Source organism: Lipophrys pholis, assembly GCF_963383615.2.
Source record: "Lipophrys pholis genome assembly, chromosome: 2".
Lineage (NCBI taxonomy): Eukaryota > Metazoa > Chordata > Actinopteri > Blenniiformes > Blenniidae > Lipophrys > Lipophrys pholis.
Genome location: NC_137636.1, coordinates 5,597,769 through 5,616,915, shown reverse-complemented (window position 1 = coordinate 5,616,915; position 19,147 = coordinate 5,597,769). Strand labels below are relative to the sequence as shown.

The window sequence follows — 19,147 nt, the reverse complement described above, 5'->3', positions numbered from 1 at the left end:
AAAGGTTTTTCAATCGGGATGAACGATGAGGAAAAGTCGTACCGATGTCTAACTTGTGAGGAAGATGTTGTGCAGCCGTTCACATGCAGGACAGAAGCGAGCGTGACACCGACGACGAGCTGGAAGCGTGTTCGAGACATGATGCGGCTGGATCACACGCACACGCACGCACGCGCACACGCACACACACACACACGCACACGCACTCGCGCACACACACACACAAAGCACATCCCTGAAGCCCACAGAAAATCTGAAATAATTCAACACTACGTTTATCTTCTTAAAGAGGTCCAAAAATATAGAAAGGAAAAAAAAAATAAACTGATTCTTATGTAAAGCCATAATCAAAATGTTGTCAATGCAAATGCTCACTATCATTGGTTCAGAATTACACTGAGGGGGAGAGAAGAAAATAAAAATATCATTAAATATCTTCGTAAATATCTGGAAAGTAATAAGGCTTTAATCTTTCTCCAGTTCGACCGGCCTCCCGAATGTGATTCAAATGTTAGATGTGTTCCCCAAACCTCCGGGTGGTGGTGGTGGTGGGGGGGGGGGGTCCCCGCTGTATTCAGAAATCCAAACAGACCGGCTTGTTTTTTTTTATGTCTTCTGGAAAAAAACAAAAAAAAACAAAAGAGCCCTGATTGTCAGAGCAAAGTGTCAGAATATGGTTGTTGTTTCCTGGCCTTAAAGCTGGTCTCGTCTGTATCCTCACGCTCAGCCTGTTCAGCCGTCTCAGAAATCCCTCGTCATCCTGTTCGGGGGTTCGTGTTTCTGCGACTCGATCACCTTAAGGTGCAGTCGACTGGAGAATTAATGCACAGGAGCCCCGGGGATGCTCGAAAGGGCTGTAAAGCTTTCAAATTCACGCTCGGTGGCGATGTTCCTCCCTCTGCCGTCCTTTCTCAGCGTCAGTACGTGTCCGAAGCTCTCGAGGGGGGGGGGGGCAAACAATCTGCCCGCCTCTCTGCAGTCCCGCTTTTATTCCTTTTTAGGTCTTGAAGATCTCTTTTAGATGTTCCTCTGAGCAGTGAGGTACTTGAGAGCCGCCGAGCCGTATTTCCGGGACAGGTCCTGGTGAAACTCTTCCTTCAGCGTGTTGAGACAGTTTCGGTAGCTGGAGCTGGAGCGGAACTTGGAGATGTCGAAGCTGGGAGCGTGCGGCATATGGATCATGAAGGCGTTGGGGAGGACCATCAGGTCATACTCCTGCAGGGAGGACAAACACTCTGAGCAAAAAATACCGAACATTTGTAGTGAATTACACTTTTTGCAGCCGCTTCACTTGTTGCAGAAAATACAAAAAAGTAACTCACTTAATGACGCTGAAGATCAGCCGACAAATTCACTCATTAAGTTGAGCACAAGTTACCTCGGTTACTTTTAAATAGTACGCATTCACACTACAGAGCTCGCTTTTGAATTATAAGGTAATATGATTTCAGTAAACAGGAGTTTCATGAAATAGTAAAATGCTATTGTCGGCCATATAAAGCTCAGTGAGCAGGTCAAAGTAAGAGATGTTACACAACTCAGACGACGTCGACGTGGCACGAAGAAGAGTTCGCTTTATTAAACGCCGGCAGGACAGGTACAGATACGCGAGTCGCCATGAAACACCGGGAACACACACTCTGCGGTTTTGTGTCTAAATCTAGAGAAAAAGAACTCTCAAACGACTGGCTGTCATTCACGACACAGTTTTCACTCTGCCCCCTGCTGGCCAACGTAATTAACTACATGAACACAAGAACGGAAAATATACACCTCGTGTTGAATGCAATACTAATTAATAAAAATAAACAAATACATTATATAGAAACATTTCCTTTCAGGTGCTACAGAGGCGGCAGCTTAACAGCTCTCAAAGTTTTCACTTCAACAAAGGGGGAAAATTAACAAGCTCATCAAAACTGTAGTAATTGAAACTATTTTAATAATATTGATCAGTTGTCGCCAAACATAGTGGCGCTAATGTAAATCTGTATCTTCAACTCTCTGGTGGAGATTTTCTCTTTTTTGCAGCTTTAGGATTAAACTGCCTTGTTTTGTTTCCTGGAGGTTGTCCAGAGATTCACTCTGTGGTGAATTCTCATTTTCCACATGGCCGCAACCGAGGCTGCTTACACCTGGAATAACACACGCAGCCAGGATGTGTTTTAGATAATGTTCTTTTAAGACCTATGTCCAATGAAACACACTGATCTGCACACAAATGTGCAAATATCATGATCATAAGTTGATTTTGCTTCAGGTCTCCCCGGGACACAGGCAATATCAACTTCCAGGTCTTTATTTCTGAAACTGTTAAAAAAAAAAACTATTTTCTATGGACTATAATGCATTTATCTCAGCTATTGTCTCTAAGGTGCTATGGTAAATCAACCATACGAAACTATTTATGTGGTTTTCCCAACTGGCCTTTAGTACAGCAGGCAAAGTGGTTTAAATGGGACTTTTTTGCTAATATGTGTGATATATTTATGATAATCTGTTCAGCACAAACCCATTTTTCTATTTTCAAATCCCACCTAGGCAATTTTCATGTTTAAATTGATGAGATATCTTATAATAACAATGTTTTATGTAAATTAAAGTGGGACAGCGTCGCAATTCTGTGCCAGAGAAAAATGGAAAAGTATCAGACAACAGCTGCCTACTGGAACAGATGTATCAGCACGGCCGCCATGTTGGATGAGGACCAAGATGATCGGTATTAAGCGTCAGATATTATTTGAGGAACGTTTTGATTTTCAAACAAGTCATGTGCAAAATGTTTGGCTTCGATCTTCATAAAGACTCTGAAATATGGAGGAGTTTGAAAAAGAGCAAAGACTATTAATGACATTAATGGTCAGGGGAAACAAAATACATAGTTCCCAGCAACAACAAAAAAAAAACAGCCTGTAAAGCACTTGAATATTTCTGGTAGATATTTGAAATTTGATTGTTTTGAAGTACCTAATATCTTTACCCTGATAAAAAAAAGTCACACAGTTCCATGAATATGAATTCTGTAAGTGAGTAGTATCTCGATATCTAAACAAATGAGTACTTGATCAGGACACACAATGAAATTGATTCGAGCTTGTAGATGTTATTTGGTCAAATCTAGTGTACCTGTGCATCGAGCTCCATGATATGAGACACCTTGTTCCAGCCAAAGCCCACAAAGCGCTGGTCGTACTCCGGACAGTCTCGTCTCACCACCACGTACGGCTCGAAGTCCGGCTCCCAGTCCACCTTGTAGGGCGTGGTGGCCGTACGCCATTTGGCATAGTTGGTAGGAGCGTGACCCTTCGGCCACACGTGATACCTGCAGAGGGGTGGAACAAAAAAAAAGAAAAGAAACAGAAACAGCTGTCACATGTTTTCCCTTTCAAATCTCTACCCACCAAAACAAAATGTTAAAAGTAGTAGTAGTAGTAGTTTATTCAGTCATGCAAATACATGATGCAACAACAAACAAACTAAATAATTTCCGGCAACTTATTTCGTCAATCTGACAACATCCTTCTTATAATTTGTGACCGAAGGGTTTGGGCTGAAGTTATTATTTTGCCTGCCTAACCCTGTACATAATACAAGTTAAGCTTCTACAATTAAAGCAACAAAACAGAAACAATTAATTCTCAAAACTGAATACAGGATGATTGATGTCAATTTCAGAGGAGACCTGCTTTTTTATGCCATTCTAAAAAAAACAACAACAAAAAAACAAAAAACACAATTTAAGCTGTCCTTTACGGAAACACAGTGGATTTTAATTTTGTGATTCCTGAGCTGTATATTCTTCAAAAATAGTGAACTTAAACCACCTTTTAAATGTTTTAAGCAAAGTCGATTCTTTCTTTAAATTATCGTCCAGGTTGTTCCATAAACTAACACCTTTTACAGAAACACATCTACTTTTTTTCTTCGTTCTTGCCTTATTTATAACAAAAATCCCACTTCAGCCGAGGCTATATCGACTCTATGTTCGAACATCTATTGGACAAAAGGTGGAAGATTATAATTATGCGCCCTACACATTACAGCTAGTGTATTACGGCCGACAACACTGTGTATTTGTCAGTTGTGTTTGGGTACCTGAAGGTGTAGAGAGTCCCCATGTCCAGCATGGAGAGCAGCTCGGCTTTGGATTTGGGGAAAGACAAACGATAACGGAGAGTCTCGAACGCAGGAACCACCAGAGCCTTCTTGGTGTGAGCCATGTCCAGCTGCACCACAGACTTTCTGCAGCGGCAAAAAAAAGAAAGAAAAAAAAAAAGGTGCTACTCATTTTAAACATCAATTTCAGCAACAAAAGTAGATCCGCTTCTATTGAAAGAGGCAGAAGAAGAACCTCCTGAGTATGCATCTATGATGATTGACAAGTAAGACAAACAGATTATTCCCATCTTCAAAAGAGGTTGACACAAGTCTGCTACTTCAAGTGAGAAGCAAGCGCTCTATTCTCTGTCAGCTCGAGGAACAAAAACAGGGTTATTGAACATCACAAAGCAGCAATAAAAAAGTTAATTAAACTCTAAAACTCTTCAGCACTGAAAAATGAAAAAGAAAAAAAAGTTGGATTGTTAATTACAGCAGTTGATGTTCGTGTCAGTGTCATGCTGTTTGGGTAATTAGTTCCCAAAAAACTTCTAAATTCAAGTTGTAATCATGAAAGAGATCAGATTTAATATCAGACATCTCAACAAAATCATGATTTGTGATTAAGTTAAAACGAAAAGAGCATTATGTGACATTCAGGTTCATCCCAAAGGCCGAGAACTGTCAAGGTGTAAATATTTACCATAATTATATATCAAAATGAGAATATTTTACAGATTTAATACAGATGTAATCCTGTTTAATTGAAGTGGTTCAATTAAAATAGTGTGTGAGCTGCCGTCACAAGTTCTGACCTTTTACTTCAGTGGACGAAAACGTTAGAATTTCGCATTAAAAACGCTGCATTCAACACTTCAAATGACTTAACCTGAAAATATTTCAGTGCACATTTCTCTTTAAAAGCTTGGTGTTTTAAATTCATTTTTTCTGATAGTGCTTTCCTTGGCAGGATCATTTTTGAGTGCAGTAAAAGTATATGAAGGATGAATCTGGATGGGTCGTCCTCAGATAACTATTTTCTATACACTGAGAGTCAAAGCTCCCTATAACTTGAAATCTTCAGAGATTTTTCAGCCTATTTTACCGAGAAACCACGTGAAACATTAACAGCAGTATAGAGGGCCAAGGACCTCTTGATAAAAATTTTTAAATAAGTTAGTCTTACTATTCTTTACAAGTTATTGTTGTTCTGCGTCACTTTTACTGAGTCTTTCTCAGTGTGGACTCTTTATTCAATTCTTCAAGTTCCACCATAAATTAAATAAAAACTACAGTTTTTTATTAGTGTTTTTATTCCTCCCACAGTGAATCACCAATTTTGCTGAGTAATAATTGTTTGCTTTGCAAGCCACCAACAAATAATGGAAAACAAATTTGACCATTTAAATGTAATAAAGCTAATAATAACTTGATAATATTACATGCATCATGAACACTAACTTGAATTTGATTTACATTTTCTCAGTGACACCCTGATCCAAAGGGCCACGTATCGCCCCTGGGCGTCTGCTTTGCATAATAGTATTCTTACAAGCCATTATTGACCTCGTTAAATCATAGCTACAGAGCTGAGCAGTGTCAAATTAGGTTAAAAGTTATTAGTTTATTTTCACTATCTCAATTGTATCTGCTCGAATATCAATTTCTCAGCTTTGAGAATTTTTAATTATTGAAAAGAGCCTGTCTAATATAGAAATCCATGCATTGGATGGCCCCACCGGCCCGAGGGATGTGATCAAAAGAGAATTATTTTATTATCTTTGTCTTTGTTTTACCATATTGTTTTCATATGTGTGTAACCTCGTATGGTTTTATGTGGGACAATGGATGGAAATTAGCCTCGTGCTAAATCTGGCATGTTTACAGTAACCTCATGAAGAGATGGCGTGTTCATTATTATGCACTGTCCTGTCCAATTAAACAAATAAACAAAAAAAATGAAACGAAAGTTCTGCTGCGTTGCTGACAGAAATACAGAAAGTGAATCAACAACACTTCTGGAAATCAACTGATGGTCTGCGTAGAATCAACCCCACAGGCCATAAACTCCATGAGGTTTGCTGGAGAGCCAGGAGGCCGGTCTTACCGGAGGTAATCGTAGAGACCATACATGGGCAGGAAGTCCACGTCGGTCAGGAACACATAGGGCGTGTTGGCATTCTTCAGCGCTACGTTTCTGACCAGGTTGACAGGGTAGAACTGGCCCTCCTTGTAGACGATGTGGTAGCCAACGTTCTTGCGGTTCTTGAGGACTTCGGAGGCCTGAGCGTAACGCAGGAACTGCTGGGCCTCGGCGTCGGACATGTACAGCGCCAGGCTGATGGGCCCTTCCCAGTGCTTGCAGATGGCCTCCAGCATCTGCAGTCTGTTTGAAAACACACAGTCATCAGTAAATAAGAAAACCACGGCCGGCTTTCTGTGTAGTTTTCTGTTTTTTCTCAGCAAACTGAAGATTTCTGATTTTGTGTGAATCTGTACATGAGGGACTGTATATCTGTGTTAGACCTGTGATAGATCATGGTTGTACCGGCACCCCACGTGACCTTAATGCAGGGTTTACACACAGGCAGGATGTGTTACGAATGTAATTTTCCCATCATTCCTGGCACATTTCTAACATTCTTTATGTGACGTAATGCATCTGAATTGGGTGTTTAAATGGGCGTGTGACATCCTTGACATTCGTGGAGCATGCTTTTGGCTGCCCAAAAATTTTCCCCCACAAATATATATATATATATATATATATATATATATATATATATATATATATATGCGCCGCTTCATAGATTGCACCCTGGGCAGCTGCCCACGTCGCCCATAGCAAAATCAGCCACTGTATAAACCAAATACGCACAATTCACAACATTCGTGATGAATTAATGAGAGAAAGTGAAGATGCAAAATAGTGGGCAACAACGGTGATCGTGCGTGATGACTCATGATGATTCGCCACCATTTCGGGGTTTTAATTGTAACGCATGATAACCTATCACGACTGTCTGTGACAGCGCGTGGCGCCTCCGAGCTGAATCAAATAACTCTGGCCAAAATCGTGATCCCGAATTGAGAATAGTAGCATTCATGTGTAAACGCAGCATAACATGTACAAAGATACACATATATAGAAAAGGGATGGAAACCTAGATAGTACCTGTCCATAGAGAGCTGGGCCACCAGGGTGACGTCCGTGTCATCCTCGGTTGGAGTGTACTCATACTGCAGGAAGTAGAGGTGCACTCGATGCACCGTCAGCCGCTCTCGTCGGAAGTCGTAACACTGATCGTCCTCGTCCAGCTCCTCCAGAGCCGTCTGGAGCTGCAGGGAAAAAAAAAAATTTCAACTTTCCTTCACTTTAGTCCATTTATGGTCCCTTACTTCAAACACCCGACCGGAACATCAGCCCTTTGACATTTTCTTGTTTGTAAAGGGATCAGCTGACAGTGTCTGAGCCGCCGTCTCTGACCTGGACGCTCTCCGGATTGGCCTGACTCGGGCAGCCGAACAGTTCCCGTCTCAACAGGTTCCCGTCGTACTCCAGGAAGGTCAGGTAGAGGTTTCTGAAGAACTCCACGTGTTTGTTCTTCACACGAAGCTTCTTTGGCGAGTTCCAGTGGATCACCTGAAAGCGAGACAGGTTTGAGGAGACAGAATTAAATCAAAGCCTTAATCTTCAATCTAGACAAGACAGGGATTTGTTTTGTTTACAAACCAATTTACTCCTTCAAAACGTAAGAGCTGTGGCTCAGAGGAGGAGGCTCCCTCTAATTCGTCTGAAATGTGATGATTTGTTTCTTTTCTTTGTTGTTATGGATTATTAATGAACATTTCAGGGGTCAAATGTTTTGACAGCATCACCTTTAGGGTGTTATTTCAGCTGTTCTAACATTTTCTGCACAATAAGAGAGCAACTGTTGGATTAATTGAGGGTAACGATGCAGGAAGCATGTCTGGGGTCATGCTGTCAGCTCAGCCGAATCAGATAATTGGCCGGCGGTGTGTGTGCATACCTTCAGGTCAGACACCTCGGTGTAGCACTGCTCAGAGCGAGTGTGATCGGAGAGCTGGACGTTCCAGAAGCAGGGCAGCTGGTGCACCAGGACCGGATTCTGCTTTATGAAGGCGTTGAATATGTCCTGTGCAGAAAAACCAACAGAATCGGTTCTTAACAGCCTGCAGCGATCACGATGGCAGCGTCTGCGTGTTCAGAGAAACTGAAGTCGTGAAAACATGAATCAACAGAAAGATTCAGGAAGCAAACTCCTACATGATTCTCATATCTATGTCTACCGAGAACTGAAACTATCTTCCCAGTGGCCCAAGAGGTTAAACTGATGAGTATTCAGAAGTGCAGACTAACACAAGTAAACAAACCACTGTGTATGAATAAATAAGCAGGTGATTAGGTCAGAAGCAAAGTACTGCATCTTATTTCTGCATTTATTGTGAGTCAGACTGGAAAACTTTAAAATAATGAAATAATTTGCCGCTACTGGTAAATATAGGATTAAAAGTTAACTCACAGACATTTTCAAAAATCCAGTGCAGGGAAAAATCCATTTCCAGAGGGTTTAATGTCAATGTGCTAATTGTTCATCTCGTGAGCTGCCTGTTGACGTGTCAAGGTGTCTTGAGCCCAGAGTTTCTCACTGACACCAGTCAAAACATTCAATGGAGAATATTTGACTTTCGGAACTGTTTTCATTCTCTGTGGTTTTAATTCAAACAAGCAGCTAAAAACTTCCCTTCGTATTTTTGCCAGCGCTGCACGTTGGCTGAACATCTAGATGTGAATTTCCTCTTCCACTGAGCTCTTTACAACTGAAGTCTGGCGACGATGGCGATATGAAGACCTTTTGAGTCCAATGAACTGATAATTATGTTAAACAAAGATGCTTCAGATGATTTGAGAATGGTGTGCTATCCTGCTGGAAGTAGTTTTTAATCAGAAAGGGTTAGACGTCATTAGCAGCAATGCTCAGGAAGGCTGTGGTGTTTAAATCACACTCGGTTGACATCAATTTGTACCAACAAAATATCCTCCACATGGTAAGACCACCAGCAGCAGCCTGAACCAGTTCAAACGAGGCAGGGTCGATCCATTTTCATTCTGTTTACATCAAATTCTGATATTACCGTCTGAGTTGAGCTCCTGTTGCCTGTGTAACATGTTGAACCAGATCATCCGGAATACAGTCTCTCTGGCACCAACAACCACCTTTTTGTCTCTCGTTCTCACGTTCGGTTTGATGTTTATCAGCTCATTTTGACCATGTCGACGGGAAAATGCCTTGAGTATAAAATGTCTGGTGGTTGTATATATAGCTATAAGAGGAGTCTCAGTATGAACAGCAGGACCAGCTCAACCCCTCGACAGGAAAAACACATCAACTGGAATCAAAATGTAAGATTTGTTCACCCCCTCAATGTGAGCTGAAGACAGCTCCACATTTGACCATTTAGCCAATTAGATTCCATTTTGACGGCTCACCTGATCAGCGAGGGACGTACTGAGCATACTCATTAGCTCCCTCTCTGCCGTGAGCCGCCACATCTGCTCCCAGCCAATCCGCCGCAGTCGCTCCAGGTACAGAAGAATGACGCCTGCAACAGAGAGATAGAGATAATCCATCAGGAACCTCACTTCTTTTCTCCGGTGAGAGTCCGCGTGCTGTGGAACACAGGGTCGACTTCTTGGTTGAAATCAGCAGGAAACAACATAAAAAGGCAGATGATTACCTGTATTGAAGCCTCTTCCCAGGGCAGGCCAGGGTTTGTGGTTTTTCCATAAGTTTCCCAAGTACCAATCACTCTGATTCTCCACAAGACCAATCACCTGTTTATCTGTGAATGAAGCCGTTGTAGATAAGCTTCTGAGGCCTGGAATCCGGGACGCCACAAGGTGGGTCAGAACGCATACTTGTGAAGCTTTTCACCTAAAACCTTTACTAATAAGAAGTAAAGTTTGGGAAAACTTCAGAACTGCTTCAGTTTTAAAGGATCTTAGGTATTAAAGTTTTTCAGCCATCAGGTGCATCAGAGGTTTTCAGCAGTTATATTGATGCTTTTTAAATATTCAAATACAAAAATAAATAATAAATTCATATTGGCTGCCGCCTGCTGCGAGAAAAACATGAAGTCAGTAGCTTCTCTCGGTTCTTATTGACTCGATCATGAAATATAAAGAGTTTGAGTCATCAAATGAATAAAGAAACATCAGATAACCTCTCAGTGTTGCACTTATTTTAATGCCTTATATAAACATCACTACAAAAACAGCAGCATTGCTTTAATTTGCGTATTTAAACAATAGCCTTCCATAACCTTTCTAACATATCCCACACCGATTAATTTACACATAATTAGTAACCAAAACATTTCCACAAACCATTGTCTTACCTGTGAACTTCCTAAAAATGCCCCACAGCTCAGCGATGTCGGTGGCGAAGGTGATGTCTGTGTCCAGGACGATGACCTTTGACAGGTCTGAGGGCAAAGCTTTGGTTAGCGTCAGCTTCATCAAGCCGTAAATACCTGAGTAGTGCTTGTTGGGTATCCACGACACTTCGGACTGCAACAGAAAAAAAGACAACAACAAACAAAAGACAAATCTTAATATTCACTCGAACTCCCTCAGACTGGCTCTGAACAGCCTCTTCAAACAGGTAAAGCATCCGTGCCGAGCAGTTCATTATGTGGGAGCAGAATCCCATACGTGGGTTTGCACAAAGACACATTCAGCATATTTGGCAAAGGCTCAATGTGTTTTGTTTTTTTTTTTCCCCCTGAATCTGCAAATAGTGTCTTTTAATTAATTCTCTTGATTCAGAGTAATTGGATCTGCATAAGTGCATCATCTGCAAATATAATCGGCTTAAAGTCTCGGCTGTTTTCCTCCACTTTAATGCAAGTTAATGGAAAGGGAAGAGAGAGCGAGGCTGCAGGTCGAAGCGTTTCAAAGCACAAAGGACTCATTGTTCAGCACAAGGCTGCGCAGGAGGAGAATGCCACGATGCAGGTTGGAAACACAAACGCTAATTCATGCTGGGGCTGTACATCCCCGACCCCGAGAGCGCATTCATCGACCCGATGGAGGAGAAACTTTCCTTTCTGAAGTGTCACTTGACTCTCTAAAAGGGAGGTGTTTCACTGACGCGCACGCCTCATTTTTAGCTGCCGAGAGCTTCGCCAGAAAACTGCTGGTATCGTGATTATTGTAGTGCAGGAGGTGAATGAGCAGCTTGAAGTCGCCGACATAAAGCGCTAAAACACTCGGGTCGAACGCTGCACCGACGATGTAAAGGGCGGCTGTGGTTCGAAGAGCAGAGCATCTTCCAGTCGTGAGTGTGGCGATGTCCCTGGGCAAGACAATGAACTCTTAATGGTGTGCCAGAGCCGTGCATTGCACCAATCGCCCTTGGCGTGAGTGTTTGATTGATCGCTTATGCAAATGAGCTGATGAGACTGATCATTAGGAGTGCGTTGCCATTGCTGAAGGGGTCAAATTTGCTATATAAGTGAAGTCCAATTACCATTTAAAGTCCATTTGTCCGTGTTTTCTCCCCCTAACAGAGGTTAGAAACTTGTCTCTATGCTCCCTCAATCGGCCATAACATTAAGACCACCTGTCTGAGAAGATCGTGTAAGCTCTTAAGGCTACGTTCACACTGCAGGTCTTGATGCTCAATTCAGATTTTTTTCTGGTCTTAGATTATTTTGAGTGATCATTCACATGTGTGAACGTGATAGGACCGGATGTTTTCGTGCTCCAGAGCACAGAAGACGACATGAAGCCACCCTGAGCACACAATGTCTGCCAGTCAGCACCAGGGTTGCCAGATGTGACTCACCGTTTCCAGCCCAAACGACGTCAAACCCACACACCTCATTAAAAACCAGCCCAAATTTTAGCCTAAGTCGGAAGCATGTTGAAACCGTAAAACTATTACATGTGTAATAAGGAACACACTTTCACACGGCCACAAGACAGGTCGGATACGGGTCACTCGTGAGAAAAAAATCTGAATTGGATGGCTTTTCCCTGCAGTGTGAACGAGGCGTAAGAGACTCCAGACCTCTGAAGGCGCTTCGTGGTGCCAGGCAACAAGATGTTAGCAGCAGATATGTAAGTCTGTTAAGCTGGATCAGACTGGTTTGTCCAGCACATTGCTCAGATTCTCGATTGGGTTTGAGATCTGGTGATGATAGAGGCCACCTCAACAGTTCAACCGTATTGTGCTCCCTCTTAGTATCTCTGAACCATTTCAGATTGATGGGACGGTGTTTTATCAGGCGGAAAGAAGCCGCAACAATATATTTATATTCAAGAGTGTACGTGGTCTGCAACAATGCATAGGTCAGTAGTGGTTGTACCCAACGTCTTTCAGCAGAGCAATGACTTTTTCAGATTGGTGCCAGGGTGTCGCCCATAAGCAACGCTCATTGTTGATGACTGCAGTATTACACAGTTCAGCATCACAATTTTTATCCTCGTCAAATCCACTCAAATACTCGCACATGCTCATTCTTCCTGCTACTAGCAAATCATACAACCATAATGTGTTGGGACATTTCCATTAAGTCATTTATTTATTAGGAGTTGTTGTGTTGTCAAGAAATCCTCTCCATTACCCGACATTAAAAACCTAAAGCCTTCGGTGAAATTTAACTTTCCAGTGATAAACTGCACGATCTCCCCACTCCAGCTCGGTTTTTAAATTACACTGAACGCTAAACTTGAAGTTTGACCTTCCCGTTTCATCATCAGAGAGCGATAACGACGCTCTGATCTCTGTTAATGTGACAAATGATCTGACGAGCACATGAAGGCACGAGCTGTGACCTCCTGCTTCACACTCTGAGACGTGTCTCACTGTTTGATGCTCTGTGACTCTGCTGTTTTTATATATATATATAGACACACACACACTATTGACTGTAACCTCACAACCCGCTGCTGCTACCTGGCATAGCTTTTACTTTGATGTAGCAAACGTGGGCTTTGACTTTGACTCACCTTGTTGCAGGAGGGAGCAGAGGGTTAGAGATGTGAGGGAGGTTTTCTTGGACAAGGACTGACAGCTGTGCCTGCTTTCCTCTTACCTTGAGTTCATCTGCATCGTAGAAGCTGACTTGCACAGACGGGACCATCCAGGACTGAAACAGCGAACTCAGGATACGATTGGCTACCGTGTCAGTGATGAAATGAAAGTGGAGAGGGTTTCTCCTGGAATTCGAGGGGGAAAGAAAAGGTTAGGAGGTTTTCCTTTGACGGGAAAGAGAAAGAGAAAGAGAGAGAGAGAACAAGCGGTAATGCTTTGCTGACGCCGCTCTTGCTCAGACAATAAAAGCTCATCTGGATGGCAGCTTAGTGTTTTTCACTGCCGAAAGCATTTGTGTCCTCATTTACCGTCATAACCAGCACAGGATAACTGCGCCCACGCAACTCAGATGATAATAAACCATCCAACACTTTCACTGTTTGACTTTTTGTACAAAAAGCTTAAAAATGTCAAATGCTGTCTTAATGCTTTTTTTTAATTTTCATTATTTCAGCCCGTCTTGCTACTTTTACTTGATTTGTCCTTTTGCTTCTAGGACAGCTCTTTAATGCGTTGATGTTTTCTGCTACACACTCTCCTGCACAGGCTGTATTTAAACTCATCATGGTAGACAGGTCTTGTCTGCTTCTTTAAAAAGATTTTTTCACACAAATACCGGGAGAGAATCCGAAGGTATTTTGATTTTGATCATGACATCAGAACATATGATGACATAAGAAAACTAAAATGTTGAGTAACCAGTTTTAACTGTAATTCCATGTAACAACCTATGTTTCATGGCATGACGATGCATCACAGACAATAAAAGCCAAAAACATAATCATTTTGAAAATTTTAAATAAATGTATTAAATCAATAACAATAATTTGCTAATAGTGTAATAACATACTGTATGTGAGTCAATATTGTAATAACATTTTGCCAGTAATTTAACAGATTAACTTATTGAAATTAAAAATTCATAATTGCAGCCAATAGTGTACTAAGACAGAAATAGAACTGCATTTCTTGAAAATAAAAAACTTATTTATTTTTATAATACACACTATGCAGCGTTCTCTCTCTAAATTAAATGTTTTTATAATTTTCTTTAACCATTATTGGTAAATTTCTACATTACTGGCATTATTACATTATTGCAGAGTATTACATCTTTGGCCATTATGACAATACAATCGAGCTGTGTGCACATTGATAACACAGGCCCAGCAGAGAGTTTTTATTTAGAGTAAGTTTAGACAAGTTGCTTTTCAATTGCAAGGTAAGAAGTAACTTATTTACACTACTTTACAAACACCACAAACAATATGGATCTGAAGCCAAAACAAGATGGCGCCATTGCTTTCTTAGGTGTTGATATAAGCTGAGAAGAAGGTGAATATGAGATTTAGGTATAAAGTTTCTGATTATAAAACAACACACAACAATATAAGTAGTGGAATAAGTTACTTTTTAAAGTAATGTATTGATTTTTACATACACCTAATGTGTAAAACGTTTTTCAAGTTTGTAATGGTTTGTTCTAGATTAGAGATCTTTCTGCGGACATATTTTTAAAGCCATAAAGTTTCTATGTAGTTGTTTTTTAGGTAAGCGGATAAAAACAAGAGCCGAGAGGAAGCAATGTTTAAAATCGTATTAAGACGAGGCAAAAAAAACCAACAACGATTCAATTCATTTTCAAATCAGCAGCTGATCCAAAAGGCTGAAGGAAAAAAAAAAAAGAACTAAATGGATATTTGAATCTTTAAAACCGTCTATCAAAAGGAACAAAAACAATAAAGAAGTGAGAGACGGGCTGTTTGAGGTCAACAGAGAAAAAAACAAACAAACGAAAAAACAGAGAGCAGCGACACAAAACACTGAAATCGTCTCAACATTTAAACCCGCTGAGCCCCGAGCGGTAAAAATAACCAAACACAACATGCCCCCAACATTAAAAACACAGAATCACTAATGTCACCGTGTGTGAAGTTAAACTCAAAGGAAACCCCATCAGGAAGGTTCAGGGTCTCGATATACAGTATATATATATATATATATATATATATATATATATATATATATATATATATACATGTATATATATATATATATATACATGTATACATATATATATATATATATATATATATATATATATACATACAGTGGGGCAAAAAAGTATTTAGTCAGCCACCGATTGTGCAAGTTCTCCCACTTAAAATGATGACAGAGGTCTGTAATTTTCATCATAGGTACACTTCAACTGTTAGAGACAGAATGTGAAAAAAAAATCCAGGAATTCACATTGTAGGATTTTTAAAGAATTTATTTGGAAATTATGGTGGAAAATAAGTATTTGGTCACTTCAAACAAGAAAGATCTCTGGCTCTCACAGACCTGTAACTTCTTCTTTAAGAAGCTCTTCTGTCCTCCACTTGTTACCTGTATTAATGGCTCCTGTTTGAACTGGTTATCTGTATAAAAGACGCCTGTCCACAACCTCAAACAGTCAGACTCCAAACTCCACTATGGCCAAGACCAAAGAGCTGTCGAAGGACACCAGGAGAAGGATTGTAGACCTGCACCAGACTGGGAAGAGTGAATCTACAATAGGCGAGCAGCTTGGTGTGAAAAAATCAACTGTGGGAGCAATTATCAGAAAATGGAAGACATACAAGACCACTGATAATCTCCCTCGATCTGGGGCTCCACGCAAGATCTCATCCCGTGGGGTCAAAATGATCATGAGAACGGTGAGCAAAAATCCCAGAACCACACGGGGGGACCTGGTGAATGACCTGCAGAGAGCTGGGACCAAAGTAACAAAGGTTACCATCAGTAACACACTACGCCGACAGGAAACCAAATCCTGCAGTGCCAGACGTGTCCCCCTGCTTCAGCCAGTGCATGTCCAGGCCCGTCTGAAGTTTGCCAGAGAGCACATGGATGATCCAGCAGAGGATTGGGAGAATGTCATGTGGTCAGATGAAACCAAAATAGAACTTTTTGGTATAAACACAACTCGTCGTGTTTGGAGGAAGAAGAATACTGAGTTGCATCCCAAGAACACCATACCTACTGTGAAGCATGGGGGTGGAAACATCATGCTTTGGGGCTGTTTTTCTGCTAAGGGGACAGGACGACTGATCCGTGTTAAGGAAAGAATGAATGGGGCCATGTATCGTGAGATTTTGAGCCAAAACCTCCTTCCATCAGTGAGAACATTGAAGATGAAACGTGGCTGGGTCTTCCAGCATGACAATGATCCCAAACACACCGCCGGGCAACCAAGGAGGGGCTCCGGAAGAAGCATTTGAAAGTCCTGGAGTGGCCTAGCCAGTCTCCAGACCTCAACCCCATAGAAAATCTGTGGAGGGAGTTGAAAGTCCGTGTTGCTCGGTGACAGCCCCAAAACATCACTGCTCTCGAGAAGATCTGCATGGAGGAATGGGCCAAAATACCAGCTACTGTGTGTGCAAACCTGGTAAAGACCTATAGTAATCGTTTGACCTCTGTTATTGCCAACAAAGGTTATATTACAAAGTATTGAGTTGAATTTTTGTTATTGACCAAATACTTATTTTCCACCATAATTTACGAATAAATTCCTTAAAAATCCTACAATGTGAATTCCTGGATTTTTTTTTCACATTCTGTCTCTCACAGTTGAAGTGTACCTATGATGAAAATTACAGACCTCTGTCATCATTTTAAGTGGGAGAACTTGCACAATCGGTGGCTGACTAAATACTTTTTTGCCCCACTGTATATATATATACATATATATATATATATATATATATATATATACATATTTTACATAAGACAGTCTTTCATGTAAGGAATTTGACTATTTCACTTTTTATTTTTAAAAAGGTCTGTACATATCTGGGTCACAGCCGTGTTGGCTTCTGCCTCAAAGGAAGAAGAGAAGCGAAAGCACAGAATATAGGAAATCGAGGCAGAACGGAGAGAAGGAGGAGGAGGATGAACTCACCTGTGAAAGAGGACCGACTTGACCAGCGTGACCACGTCTCTGCTGGCGTTGTGTCCGGCACAAACGCACGCTACATGGATCAGCTGGGGAGAGGAAGAAAGAAGCCGCTCAGAAAAAAAAAAAAACCTCGCCAGCTCGACACCGTCATAACTTTCTTACTACTTTGATCACCAGTTCACAGCCTCGTCCTCTGTGTGTGTGTGTGTGTGTGTGTGTGTGTGTGTGTGTGTGTGTGTGTGTGTGTGTGTGTGTGTGTGTGTGTGTGTGTGTGTGTTTCTTCCAAACATGCTGTAATGAACACACGAGCAGCGTTAACACCTCGCGAGTAAAATTATGTAGCGTCTCATCACTTTTCAAGAGAGAAAAAAAAAAAAACCCGGGGCTTCACTGTCTGTGCGTGTGACCTGCCACAGGAGCGAGTGAATCCAGGACACTCATTCAGCCGCATCCTCAGATGTGAAATTTTGTGTTTAGCTTCTCAAATATGTATGATTTCATGTCACTTTGCCTTTCAGCCTGCAGAAGGTCTTTGAAAAGTTGGAGCTCAAAGGCTGCAAACGACTTCAAAGAGTCGAGTGTTCCGTCACCTGACTGAACGATTTACTTACGGATTAATATTTCCAGCCAAATATTATTAGGCCGGCTTCTGTTTTTGCAGTTTGTCGTCATAACTTCCTCTTGAAAGAAGGACTTTTCACTCATATTTGTAAATTTGACCATTTTAGTAGACAATACATTGAATGCGCCATGATAATTGTTCCGTGTTTCCTTCCAGTTCAACTTATGATTCTAAGTCATTGAAGATGTTTCGTATATCAGACAGACGAGCATGGTTAATAAAATGTATATATGATGCTTCTTAAAATGTGGAGCATTCTCACTGTGTGTTAAGTGTTTTTTTGTAGTACTGTTAAGTTTATTAACTCTAAAGCAAGAGTATCAAACACATTTTAGTTCCGGGGTTACGTACTTTTTATGAAGTAACATGTCATAGTTGACGATAATAACATAACTATGAATATTTTCTGACTCCTTAAATCTTCTAATACAATAAAACGAATATATTTTCATTTAAAAATTGGTTATAAGAGAAATAAAGTGATGATCATCGTGATCACTTTGAAAATGATCTAATATTTTTGCTGACCTCACACTTTTGGACCGTGGGCGAGCGAGGACACTCCGTGTGGTTGTTCTTCTCCTCCGCCGTGTTGTCGCCGTCCTCCGGCCCCGTGTCCGCAGACGCGCCCCACTGCTGGTTGCCATAGTTACCCTCTGCCGGCTGGGCGGCGGTCCCCTGCGATTGGCTGAGCTGAAGCCGGATCTGCCGGTTCTCCTCCTCCACTTCCCGAACCCGCGACTCCAGCATGGCGCGCTCCAACACCTGGGCGGCCGGCGTGTCGGCGAGACAAGGCGCCAGCAGGAGGGACCGGCCATCTGAGGAGGGGGGAGAGGAGAGAGAGAGAGAGAGAGAGAGAGAGAGAGAGAGAGAGAGAGAGAGAGAGAGAGAGAGAGAGAGAGAGAGAGAGAGAGAGAGAGAGAGAGAGAGAGAGAGAGAGAGAGAGGGAGAGAGAGAGAGAGATAGCAGGTCAGACTGTTGTGTCCATACCAATATCTGTGGAATCCCCCTCCAGTGTAAAGTAAGTGCAAAACCGACAAAGACATAAAAACATATACATATTTTTTTTCAGAAAAGTCTTGCGTTCCCATGGCAACGCTTTCAAAACAAAGTCTGTTTACATGGAAAAGGTGGATGAGCTGAAAACGGTGTCGTTTGCATGCCGCTGTTTTTGTAAAGAAACTACACATAGGTGCAGAGAACAATACGCTATTAAAAAAAAAAGGTGAATACATATATATATATATATATAGACATATGAACAGACGATGCAGTTCAATTGCTGTTGTGGTGACTGTCAACTATAAAACTTCCAGAGAATATGGACTGGGAGTCATGACACTCTGGAAGCCGCCATATTTGTTA

At 41.5% G+C, this 19,147-nt stretch overlaps 1 protein-coding gene across 1 annotated transcript; it reads right to left on the bottom strand.

Annotated features, from left to right (window-relative positions):
• Positions 1-999: 999 nt before the first annotated feature.
• Positions 1,000-18,592, bottom strand: large2 (LARGE xylosyl- and glucuronyltransferase 2). Its single transcript, XM_080491671.1, has 13 exons — positions 18,311-18,592; positions 17,164-17,246; positions 13,222-13,345; positions 10,519-10,690; positions 9,859-9,963; positions 9,611-9,723; positions 8,130-8,255; positions 7,586-7,741; positions 7,274-7,437; positions 6,206-6,484; positions 4,096-4,242; positions 3,127-3,322; positions 1,000-1,215 (listed from the first exon to the last, which is right to left on the bottom strand). The coding sequence occupies exons 1-13, from the start codon at positions 18,530-18,532 to the stop codon at positions 1,018-1,020; spliced, it is 2,085 nt and encodes a 694-aa protein (XP_080347797.1). The 5' UTR covers positions 18,533-18,592; the 3' UTR covers positions 1,000-1,017.
• Positions 18,593-19,147: the final 555 nt, after the last annotated feature.